The sequence below is a fragment of the Trypanosoma equiperdum genome (assembly GCF_001457755.1).
Source record: "Trypanosoma equiperdum strain OVI genome assembly, contig: ctg_1983, whole genome shotgun sequence".
NCBI lineage: Eukaryota > Euglenozoa > Kinetoplastea > Trypanosomatida > Trypanosomatidae > Trypanosoma > Trypanosoma equiperdum.
The window spans coordinates 4223-16436 of NW_027124041.1; the positions used below are offsets into that span (position 1 = coordinate 4223).

The 12214-nt window shown below is 48.9% G+C and overlaps 5 protein-coding genes across 5 annotated transcripts; all 5 read right to left on the reverse strand.

Annotated features, from left to right (window-relative positions):
• Positions 1 to 559: 559 nt before the first annotated feature.
• Positions 560 to 1855, reverse strand: TEOVI_000917600 (uncharacterized protein; the record flags this gene model as incomplete). Its single annotated transcript, XM_067223844.1, has 1 exon — positions 560 to 1855. The coding sequence occupies one exon, from the start codon at positions 1853 to 1855 to the stop codon at positions 560 to 562; it is 1296 nt and encodes a 431-aa protein (XP_067079945.1).
• A 698-nt stretch (positions 1856 to 2553) lies between these two features.
• TEOVI_000917700 (GTPase activating protein, putative) lies at positions 2554 to 4710 on the reverse strand (the record flags this gene model as incomplete). The annotated part of the gene is made up of 1 exon (XM_067223845.1): positions 2554 to 4710. One exon carries the CDS (start codon positions 4708 to 4710, stop codon positions 2554 to 2556), a length of 2157 nt encoding a protein of 718 aa, XP_067079946.1.
• A 495-nt stretch (positions 4711 to 5205) lies between these two features.
• Positions 5206 to 6357, reverse strand: TEOVI_000917800 (peptidyl-prolyl cis-trans isomerase, putative; the record flags this gene model as incomplete). Its single annotated transcript, XM_067223846.1, has 1 exon — positions 5206 to 6357. One exon carries the CDS (start codon positions 6355 to 6357, stop codon positions 5206 to 5208), a length of 1152 nt encoding a protein of 383 aa, XP_067079947.1.
• A 276-nt stretch (positions 6358 to 6633) lies between these two features.
• On the reverse strand, positions 6634 to 8745 carry TEOVI_000917900 (uncharacterized protein; the record flags this gene model as incomplete). Its single annotated transcript, XM_067223847.1, has 1 exon — positions 6634 to 8745. The coding sequence occupies one exon, from the start codon at positions 8743 to 8745 to the stop codon at positions 6634 to 6636; it is 2112 nt and encodes a 703-aa protein (XP_067079948.1).
• Positions 8746 to 10013: 1268 nt separating this feature from the next.
• On the reverse strand, positions 10014 to 11327 carry TEOVI_000918000 (proteasome regulatory ATPase subunit 1; the record flags this gene model as incomplete). The annotated part of the gene is made up of 1 exon (XM_067223848.1): positions 10014 to 11327. One exon carries the CDS (start codon positions 11325 to 11327, stop codon positions 10014 to 10016), a length of 1314 nt encoding a protein of 437 aa, XP_067079949.1.
• Positions 11328 to 12214: the final 887 nt, after the last annotated feature.

Here is a 12214-nt window from a genome sequence, read left to right on the forward strand (position 1 = left end):
CCAATCCCTACCTGAAATTTTTCCACCTATTGTTACGTCCATTTTAACGCCGTGGCGTGCAGGGGGGAAAAAAAAATGGGGAACAGCGAAGGTGCGCGATGTGTGAAAAAGACGACGAGTGGGGAAGGAACAAAATATCCCGAAGTTCACTAAAGGTGGCGCAGCTGTTAATAATGTGGGAACCGAAAAGGGGACAAAGGGGTCCCAACATGAAAGGCAACTTCCAAGCATCTGAACCGAAGTAACGCATGTGTAGAACGTACAGACGGAAGGAATGTGCTGCCGGAAAGGGGTTTTGGTGACTCAAAATGAAGGGAAAAGGAGTAAATACAAAGCAAACACATACATGTTAAGGGCAGAGTTTGAGCACGCGGAGCAAAAGGTAAAATACACGCTGTCGTTTGCTTTTTATTCTCCGCTTTCATTTTCCCTTCATGATCCACACACCTCAATGTGCACCAACTTCCGAGAGAGCATCACACAGAATTTGGATTCATGCAATGCAACAGCAGCCACCCTCAGATACACACAGGTAACAGTATCCAACAAACTTACAAGTTCATAGCTGAACACCACAAAGCACATCACCACGTAGACGAGGAGCTTTTGCACGCTTCTGCCGCCGCTGCTGTTCAGACAAAACTTCTATAGAACCAACAATGTTGGGATCAGTTGTGGAAAGTTCATCCCTACGCCATTGGAGGAGGCGCCCAACCAACACATTGCTCCGTGTCATCGACGGAGGTGACCTGTCTGCCGGAACACTTTGAATATAGAGATAATAAAACCGCGAGGTGCCGTTGAAATTGAACGACCCTCCCGGTTGTCCCCGTGATATGTTCCCGCAGGCTGAGAGAGAAGTCTGAAGCGAGGGGGAAGAAATGGCGTTGCCCACGTTAAGTGAAAAGCACAATTCAGTGTTGGTGCTTCCGACAGCAGGAGTTGACGGCGTAGTAACTGATCCTAGTGACTTTCCACAGGGCCCTCCGAGACTGAGGGTTGATCCTCTTCTTGCGTCATTCCACGAAGCCGCATCCACTTGCACAGCGCGCAGAATTTCAGATTCGCGCTCCACAAGATAACTAAGTTCATCCATCCCACTGACTATGTGGGTGTTCGTGTGACTATGTCTCGTGGAGGTCGCGGTGTCTACACAATCAATGGAAGCGGTGCCCCATTCTTCAACGAGAATAAGAGCACAACGCCAACGACGTTGCAGACATCCAAACAGCCAATGGCATAACGGCACCTGATGACCCACCGCACGCTCAAAGTGGTGCAGATAGCCGCCTCTGCCATAACCACACTCAACAACTACAAGGGGAACTGCCTCGCACAACTCCGTTACGGCAGTTGCCCTGCCGTGCATGCAAAAAACTGCCAGATCATTCACATCCATGCAGTGCACTACTGTAAGTCGATTAAGGGCCTCAAGCAACACCCCTCGCCGGACTTCACTGTCACAAGAAGACACAGCGCCATCAACTCTGTCAATTCCGTCTCCCACCACGAAGTTGTCACTGCCGTTTCCAACTCCACACCAACCACTCGGTGTACCTGGGTGCGTGCTCCCGCCTGAAACGGCCTCCAGATGCTCCATGAACCGCCGCATATTGAAACCTGCGCCACCAGGGGCGAATAAAAAGGTCACCGCACCGCCTTTGCTGAGATGCGAAGCTGCAACACGACTCGCCCAGTGAGATTTGCCGCTTCCCGCCATACCACCCACAACAAGGACATCACCCCTCTTTAAGCCACTTCCCGTGGCGTTGTGAAGGATTGTGGGCTGCAGGCACACGTGTGGGGCGTTAAGGCGCCGGACTAATGCTTGAGCACTCTCACGGTGTGTGGACATATCGAATATTTAACGCTCCCCGTAAAGCACTCGGCTGGGTTGCTAAAGGATACATGTGAATGAGCATAAGTGTTGGTGTGTGTACAGAAAGGAATGAGGTGAGCAAAACGGGTGAAAAAAAAAGGGAAGTAGAGGATGTTGATGGAAAGAATCGATCAAAGTAAGGGGAGATTGCACAAAAAAAAAAAAGAAATACATTCCAATCTCAAAACACCCATCGAACACGCATACAGTGTTGCAACTAAGTTTGCGCAAGAAAAATTACACGCTGTGCCCCCTGAAAGCAGCAAGCAGAACGGTTTCCAAGACTGAAACTAACCGTTACCCACATGCAATAACAGTATATACAGAGGCGCATTACATCGAACAAGCATTGAAAGAACCACACACACGCACAATCAATACCACACACCTCAGAGCGCAGAAAGGCCGAGTATAATAGTAGCACGTGCCCGCAGACAAACCGGTAACAACATACGGATTTCATTGTGCGTAACTAACACAACAGAGGGTAAGAAACTGTCGGGTCACTCACAATACTTTGTTTTTCAGGTTTTATATCTTTATCAAATGCGCGATCACGGTGGAGGCTCGCGACGGACGGCAGCGAAAGCTCGGAAGAAAAGAGTAGAGTCAGTGAATGCGGTAGATTGTGATTATAGCGAAGGGGTGTGGCAAGACGAACATTGGAAGTTAAATCACGTTGTGTTGCCTTCCAAAATCTGTAGTACTTCTTCAAGGGTTGGCAGTCGGCCTCTGCGAAACACCATCCCTCCGCCCAATGTGGTAACATGCTTCGCCACCTCCAAGTAGAAGTCCTGTGAAAGAACAATAACATGACGCACGTCCAACTGGCACGACGCGCTATTAACGAACTTCAGCAATTCGTCGTGCGACAAATTCATCTCAAGAATCTGTGGAGTAAAGGCCTTTAGCAGCGCAGCAGCAACAAATATCTCAAACCGCGGAGTATAGGGGCAACAAATGATGACATCCCACAGGAGCATAGCATCCTCTACAGGGAATTCTCTTTTGAATAGCACCAAAAGCCAACGAAAGCAGAAAAACATATCATCAGCCCCTTGTATCCTCAAATGATTAAACAGAAGGGGCGCGGAGAAGGCCACAAGTGCTCGCAACGCGGTAAGATGCTGCTCCATTCCCCTTTTGACATCTTTAAGAATGTCGTTGCAACAGTGGTTTGCAATAAAACAACTAAAAATCATAAACGCCTCCACTTCGTCTTGGGCCAGAAGAGCAATAGGTGAAAGGATATCGCTCATGCCCTGACAATAGCCCAAGTCAAGGTTCAGCATCACGCGCGATAAGAGCACGTTGCGCAACATGCACAGTTTCTCGCCACACTCGTCAGCATATGCGGGAAGAAAACGGTCAGTCCGGAGTACATCCTTTTCTACTGCTACGCGCGCTTCACGAAATACGGTAAAATTCTCCTCCTGCTCGGGGAAAATGCTTTTCCATTGTCCTGTAAGTACCTCATACCTGCGCCTATATTCATCCCGAACGCGCTGACGTTGCGACTCTGTTGAACTGGTATGGCACCCGTAAACGTCCAACATGAAGCACCAAACCTCCAGCCTTATATCGGAATCTATACCACCCATGTACGCAACTATCTTGGCATGTTCAAACCTCTCTACATCTACGCGCCGCTCGTCGCCCACGAAACAGGTGTTCCACTCATTTGCAGTTAGCCTAGGACCCATTTGCCGAAGGTTCTCGCACCGGGAAATGCGAGGAACCTGAAGTTCGACCTGAGAAATCTGTGCAGCAACTCCCCCCTCTCCATGAAAAAAGTCGCCTCTTTCATCCCCTTTCGGAGGTGTGTCGGAGCAAGGGAACAGGAGAGACGGGTCCACCTCCACGTTGGAGGCAAACTCGTCCCTGCTGTTGGGAGAAGGCTCCAGGAGTGAATTAAACACGTTAGTGAGTTTGGTCGCAACCGTTGCCAACGGATTGCTATCCTTCTTTCCGTACAACATTATCTGCATATCCCTGGTATCCCCAGTTTCGTGAGTTGGAGGTTGCAGTGCAGTGGGTGTACCAGTACCCGAAGCAGTTCCCCAGAGCTCGTTGAGAAAAGAAGAGCGCGTATAACTACGAAGCTTGTTTAAGTGACTCATTACGGTAGTTCTCTCCTCCTCAGAACTTGAAAATTTTGTTGTCAAATTCTTTGGGCGGTGACCGTACACAATGAAGTCATTTGTATCAAGATGGCTCTGCGACATCGGCGATAAGACCCTCATCTCCGCTAAAAAGCTTGTAAGGCCCCCTTGGCAAAACGAAAGCATCACAATTTCTGCTGAGTCAAGGCGATACACTTCGATAACACTCTTACCACCAACGGACGCCACACGCCGAATTTTATCAATGCATTTCATCTCTATACACGTTATGTGAGACAATTCAGTAGAAGAATCGCCTGGCTTCCCTACCACAGTAACCCCCAAAATCGGAGAATTTCTTGGAAACGCAGGCAGAAGCTTGGGACACTCACGAGGAATGTAAGAGTACGGAACCCAAACGAGGAATATGTCCTCGGTGTGTGCCGGTACATTCTGCGATGAGCCTTCACGAGGTGGCTGACCTCGTGACGGCAACTCAGCAGCGGTAGCGCTTATATCCACATATGTGTTATTATTCGAATTCTTGTTGCGGCCACTTGCCCAATTCATGTGCTTATCGTCCCTAACCAACATTAGCATTCCAGCAGGGCTTTTCTTACCGCTCCCACGGTGGGCCTCGATAACAATGTGAGCATGCGATGAAATGATATCCGAAAAGCTGACACGGCTCAGCAACTGGTCCACGAAGACTTTACTACCAACATCCATCTAATCCCCACCACCCTTCCCCAACCTTTTCCTTCACCCGTTCGCCTAATCACTAGTGTTTACTGTCCTTAATACGGTTCTTGAGATTATATTTCGGTTACACCCCAGCTCTGGAAACTACTGGCAGTTCTAATGTTTCTCTATTTATTCGTCTCAAAATGAAGGAGAAAGTTTGCGGCCCGGCAACGCAGTTCTTGACAAATACGATGAAATAAACACATGCGCAGGAACCCCCGTGCGTAAGCTAATTTTTAAAGGGGCAGCAACTTATCAGTCACCACAGCTGTTCTACACTCGACACCTCTCCGGTATTCCCCCCATGCCGTCGTCGCCTAGCCATAACAACAACAGTAGCGTTTCCACGTGATCATTAATATTGCACATCCGCCTTCACCACCATATATGCGCAACACAAAAAAACAAAAAACAAGCATACCATCTATGGTAATAATAACAATAACAAAGGAAAGGAAAGGGGAAAACGTGCGTGTCACGTCACTCAATGCGATATATCAAATGCACACCCAGCTCAGTTTCCACTGGCGCGCTTACTTCACCACTTTTAAGGGAAAACGCAACGGTGTCAAAGCCCTCCGTGTACGTTCCGCTCTCCACCATGCCCAGATCTCCATCACGCTTGGCAGAACCGCATTCGCTAAAGTCACGCACCACTTGTACGAATTCGTCCAACGACCAGGTCTTCCTTTCCTTGTGCTGAGCAAGTATCGCCTGTGCTAAATTAATGGCGTCGGCCCTTGATCGCGTGATCTTCTCTCCCTTGTTTCTCGGTGCGAGAGAAGAAGGACGGCGTACATCCTTGTGTTTTACGAGTACATGGTAGAAATGCCGCTCGGTAGGTGGAGGCGCCCCTGCCTGAACAGAGGTTTCTAACACCCCATCACATGTCACAACCTCTTTAGTTTCTGCGGCAACGGATTCAACCACCGTTCTGTCTACTACAACATTACCCTCTATTCGCTCTTCATTAGAAACAGCTCCCGACGTTGAAGGTGAAACCCGAGTGTCTCCCAATGTTCCATTCTGCTGATCCTCCTCCACACACTTCCTTTTTCCCTCCTCCGCTTCTTGCCTCTCTTGTTCCTCTCGCAACCTCTTGGACGATGATGGAGGCCCCAGTTGAACCTTGTAGACCCGAGAGCTAAACCCGAACTGAATGCTGCTCCCAACGGGAGCGGGCAGCGGTCGCCTCTTCTCGATGCGATTGCCATTTAATTTTACACCGTTAGTTGAGCCTAAGTCCATTAACACAAAACAGCGTTGCCCACCATGAAACACAAGGACGGCATGAACGCTACTAATGGAGGGATGCTCAAGAACATAATCACAAACCTTACTCCGACCAAACAAATAAAACGGAAAACGATGCAACCCTAGTGCGGGTAAAGGTAAACCGTCACGTGTACACTGCAAATGACATGCGACTGAAGGGAGCGCGGCCCAAGGAGGGCATTGAAAATATGAGACCTGAGCGTTAAGTTTGGTAGGGTCCGTTACACCAATAATGTGCTGGGGAAGCTGCTTGGCTGCTTCCGTTAGTTCCACTACCTTTGGAGGTGGTGGTTTAGCAATCTCCGCCGCCTTCTCTACTGCTGCAACACGTGAGAGAAGACCAGTAGAGGTAACCATTTCCTCCACCCCTCGCCCTCCACGTTTCACTTATCTTGCTTGAAGAAGTTACGTCAGCCCCACCTGCACAAACAGGATGAAATAAAGGAGACATAAATAATTGGAGAAGAGCGGTACTTCGAACAGAATTATTGTTTTCTGTGCTCAATATAAAGCAAAGGAACAAAAAGAGCACCGCATCAAAAAATCGTTAGTGTTGGTATTAGGGTAGAGAAGAGTCCACTGGAGAAAAAGAATACCTCCATTTTGTCCACACCACACACCCATTCCATGCGGTCAAACAGCGCTGTTGCCGTTCCACTTCTTAACTCGTTCACGGTGGGCCCAACAGCTGTTCTGCTTTAGGCCCCATCCGCGGTATGGATCTGCCAACGAACGCATTACTTTTGGGTGCATCGAAAATGGATGCGCCGTTCGTCTGTGATTCATGAACACCATCTCACCGCCGCGGCCGTAGAAATTCCAACCACTTGCTGTATCGTGCAGACCCTTCGGTATCGGCCGCGGGTCTCTCTCCGGGTCGTCCTCCACGCAAAAAGCATTGGCTCGCTTTGAATGCAGCAAAGTAAGCCGCTCTCTAAGTTCGGCATCCATTTGTTCGGTGCGCTGCACGGTGCGTGAACGACGACGCGAGGCGAAGTGCCGCAGCGCCTCCTTCTTCTCACACTTTTCAATCCGCTGTTGTTGCAGTTCCCGAAGGCTCGCGGCGAGTTCTTTGGGAGGCGGCATGGAGCTGAACATCTCGGCGGGGAAGACGTGCGGAAAGTGAAGAATTGTGTAATAGCGAGCCTCCAACGAAACGGCACTGTAAAGGTAGAACAGAAGAGCCACAAGGTGCTGTCGGATGCGGCGCTTCGTTTCGGCAGACTCAAGTTGTTCATGCTGCCGTAGGTGCTTCTCTTTTGTGGGAAAGAGTTCAGGAACCTGCCGCAAGAGGTGCAACGCCCTGTCCCATTGGCCTAGTTGCACCAGTGCCGGTCCTACAGTTCCCATCATACAATCTGTAATAACGATATCGTCTCGCTCAAGGAGTAACTGGTCCAACAAGACTACTACCTGATCAGGGTGGCACACCACATCTAACTGCAGGGTTATCTGCACCTTTTCAACTCCACTTATCTGCTGTCGTTTGGAATCCATATGATCGAGGTGGGAAAGCTCTGGTTCCTCCCCGGAATTAGTGAGCGTCAGCTCCCTTGTCTCACGGGGAAACGCAGAAAATAGCAAGTTTAGCGTCAAAGGTTTGAGGGGATGGCTGGTCCTTACAAGCGGGTGGGTGCATCCGGAGAGATAACAATCTCTGAACAACCTTACTGCCTCCTTCCACCGCTTTTGGTCTCCCAATGCATTTAGCAACTGTTGCATCTCACTGCTCGTCATAATCAGCGGCTGGAGAGCCACATCTCCACTGGTGCTTGAAACGGATGCTGGAGCTACCCCATCAACCGAAATTGATGCACATCTGGGTGTATGAGAGTCCTGCTGAGCACAAGGCATCTGACGCCCCCATAATTCGTGTAGACAACCCAGGGCCAACGTCCACTGACCATCCCGTGCCATCGAATACATCATTGAGCGAACCGCCTCTGTAGTAAGCCGTTTGTTCTGAAGGCTCCCACTATCAATTGGAGTCCTCACGCGACCTACGCCCGGCGTAGAGCCCGGAGCTTCGGCAACAAACAGAGATGCTAACGTGGGGTTTGTTGGCTTTGTAACTATGGGTTCCACCTTCTCCACCGCCACGTCTCCTGTACTTCTGCAGATGGCTTGTATGGCCTCCGTCCAAGACCCACTACGCGCCGCAGCCTCCGCTATTATATGCGACATCCGCTCCTTCTCCTGGAGGCTCCCACCCACCTGCATAAAGTTCTCAAATACGTACCGCGCCTCAGCAAGCATACCAAACTCTGCCAAAAGTGGAATAAGCGTCTCACCCATGTGGTGCCACGTGAGTGCCGACATCTTCACGCGGCGTTTGGCCTGCAACAAACACTCATAACCCTCCAACGGTCGACCCAAGTGCACGTATGCCCAAAGTAGTGTGACCCACACACCGTCAGCTTTCACATCACCCGCGTAAACCTCATCACGCAGTTCATTGAGAAGTTTGACACCAGTTTGAATACGAAAAGGTGAGACATTATCAGCAGCAATACCCCGAATAACTCGTTGATAGTCCAGAGTGGTGCGGCCAAGAAGGGCGTAACGTGCCCGAAGAACCTCCAATGCGCGAGACCAATCATGCGCTTCGAGCGGCAGCACCAGCCGGCGCTGAATAGATTTCACAGAATGCGCCGTTAGTGCTTCGTGCCGTGTGCGGTAAGCCGTTCGCCGCTTTGTCCAGAATTGTGTCGCATAGCCGCCGTGGCGGCCTGCCTTTTGAAGCATAAGCCAAAAAAAACTAAGGTGCGCGTTTCTTTCCCGGTTCCGCCCGCTAGCGCAACCTTCGATAGCTCATAAAAGGACCACCTCACACATGCATTAAAAGTGAAGAAAAATGAGTGTGAGAGACAAAAGGAAAGTAATGAAGCAACAGCGAAAGGGGCAAGGTGGCTAAGCGTGAAATAGCTGTATATTTGAAAAATGGGGAACTGAAATCATGCAGTGACAACTGTAAATTCAAATCCATGAAGACCTCACACGTCCCTCGTAGCATCACCCTTCGCAAAAAGCTCGTAAGCAGAAAGGGAAAAAACTTCAGTGCCCGTAAGCGATGCTGCGTTCCTAAGACACGGCACCATCTTCCTCCACAGCACTTGGAAGTCAAAACCGCAATGATCACCTCCACTTGCAGCAGCCGTCAACAAAAATGCGGGAAACAGGAATGCCACCGTTTCCCGTCACATGATCACATAACCTCAGTGAACCTTTGGGGCAAACAAAAAACGCGAGAAATTGGCGAGGAGGCAATAATTTGTGAATACCGCAGAAACGATGAAAGAATGCTACCAATTGAAAAATAAAAAAATATGCATAGTGGAATGTAGAAAAGATGGTAGAGGTAGTAAACTTGCTCCGTTTCACCGAGAACGGTAAGCACATTTCGGTAAAGCGAGCAGAGATGCGAAAGAACGGAGGGTACCTCAAAAATACCATTTATGAACCCACCAAGCGAAGGTGCGCTACAGCACAGGATGTCTCTGTGTGACCTTCGTAAAAAAAAAAAGAGCCTTCACCATTCGTCAACTCCCTTTTTCCCTCTCCAATCTCCATACAGTTAAGGTTGCATGGGGTAAATTGTGAACACATACCTCCCACCTTCCCTTTTCAGCTCCCGGTACAAAGGTAAACGAATACCCACGAGATAAGAATTGCAGCGACTGATCGGAAAGAAAGCAAAGAAGAATAAAAGTACGAAAAAGGGAGGAGAAAAGGAGGACAAAAAGAGGGGGAGGAACACGAAAGTACATGAGGTAATGCAACGAAGGGGGGAATCAAAAACGTTACATTCCCGCGTGAGTACGTGCGCAAAATGGTGAGAAAGCAGCATCTTTCCCTTCCAAAAGCACACATGCACACACTGCTAAGGACGTTTGCTATTCCACAACATCGAGTCTCACACCACTTCCACAAGGCAATTTTCCTCTGCTAAGTTATTATCTCCCCCTTTCTGTTCACTTCTCCACCACTCTTTACTTGCCCCGCTACCACTACAGTTAGTTGTACACCATGTATTTGGCTGTTGCGCTGAACTTATGGTGGCCCTTAATCACTTTGTTAACGGCATCCAAGAAGTCTTTCTCGTTAATTGTCTTGCGGCGCGCCCTGATGGCAAACATGCCTGCTTCCGTACAGACCGACCTCAAATCGGCACCCGTTGCGTTCGGGCACAACCTCGCAATCAGTTCGAACCTGATCGCCTTCTCACACGAGAGTGACTTGGCGTGGATGCGAAGGATCTTTGTTCGACCCTCCAGATCCGGCAGACCAACCTCAAGTTTGCGGTCCATGCGACCTGGGCGTGTGAGGGCGGGGTCTAACGTATCAGGACGGTTCGTTGCCATTATAACCTTTATATTACCACGTGAGTCGAAGCCATCCATCTGGTTCACCATCTCAAGCATCGTTCGCTGAATTTCGTCGTCACCATCACCACCACCTCGAGCACCACCAACAGCATCCACTTCATCAAAGAAAATGATGGCTGCCTTCTTGGTCCTTGCAAGCTGAAAAATCTCCCGAATCATTCGGGCACCCTCACCAATATAACGCTGAACCAGCTCGGAACCAATCACACGAATAAAAGTCGCGTCCGTACGGTTGGCGACAGCCTTCGCTAAGAGCGTCTTCCCCGTCCCCGGTGGACCGTAGAGCAACACACCCTTCGGTGGATCTATACCAAGTTGTGTGTATTTCTCTGGGTTAGTGAGGGGTAATTCCACGACCTCCCGAATGCGGTCGATCTGCTCCTTTGCTCCACCCACATCATTATATGTAACGTCTGGCTTTTCTTCTACCTGCATCATCGATACAGACGGGTCAACACGAGGTGGGAGGGGTATTTCGATGTGAATGCTGGAATACCCAACTAACACACCCACACGCATGGATTCCTCAATGTCCTGACGGGCCACGCGGTTGCCAAGTTTCACCACGTACTTGGCTGTGTCACGAATGGCCACAACGTACTTCGCATCGTCCTGACCTTTGTTTATGATACGGGTGCAACGAGCAACATGAAGGGAGTTCTCAGACCGCATCACCTCCTGGTCACTGTTTAGATCCCACTGTACGGGTGGTGCAAGTCCAAGTTCATTATCCCGTGTGCCAGCGAGTTTGTTAACCGCCTCTGCCTTTGTCTTCACAAACTCCTCCAACTCCTTCACCGTGGCGTGGTATGGTCCCGAGCCATATAGTTTCAATAGAGCAATGTCATCTTGGTCAAGTGGAATAATCTCCTTTTCTTCTTCATTTTCCCCCTTGATGCGCACAGTGTTCTTGGTTTGACATCCTCCCTTCTCGCTTGCCATTACCCTAACTTTACGACCAGGATGGGTTTTCCCACTCCCTTATTTTTGGTCAAGAAGACTCTGCCACAAAAGGAAATATACGCTCGTTAATAAATAAATAAATATATATATATATATATCTTTTTATGTATCCGTGCGCGTTCGAGAATGTAAGTGTTTTCCACTGCGCCTTGCCCCCACCGTTTCTCCCTCCGGCTACACACCCTTGTTCCTTCACTTTTTTTCTTATTTTTCTCTCAAATACCACCTCTACTACACTTGCCCCTAACCTTTCTACACTAATGATCGAGTGCTTGTAAGGAAAAAAAAAACGGACAAAGAACCTGCGGAGATAAAAATGAAATATTAGAAACGCCTGGCACGGCTAGTCACGTCCGAATTCGCGAACACAAAAATAAGTGAAAATGCTGTACATCGCCTTCTCTACTTTCCCGGTCCCTTTTTGATCCTGCTTCATTTCGTTCACTCCAAATGCAAGCGGTGCAGGCGCGAGTGGTAGCCTAGTGAAACAAAGCGAAGCAACAACGAGCGAAGGGAAGGGGAAAAAGAAAAGAAAGAACTGATAAGCCTGCAGTTGTGCACGTCCATGTAAAATGTATAATTTATTTATTTTAATTTATTTTGTGTGTAGTACACGGTTGGGGTGCGAGCTGTAACATCATTTACCACACTTGGAATGAAGACAGTTAACGAGTTTTTGTTTTGGGGGCTTTCATAGTGGGCACTACCTTAACTAAAATAGGAGATACACCGCATTACGCCTCAACACTAGAATGAAGGGGAGGGGGGAAAGGAAAGAAAAAAACAAATGTCGAATGTAAAGTACATGATAAATGAGACAATACACCAGTTAAGCGGCAAATATATATATATATATATATATATAT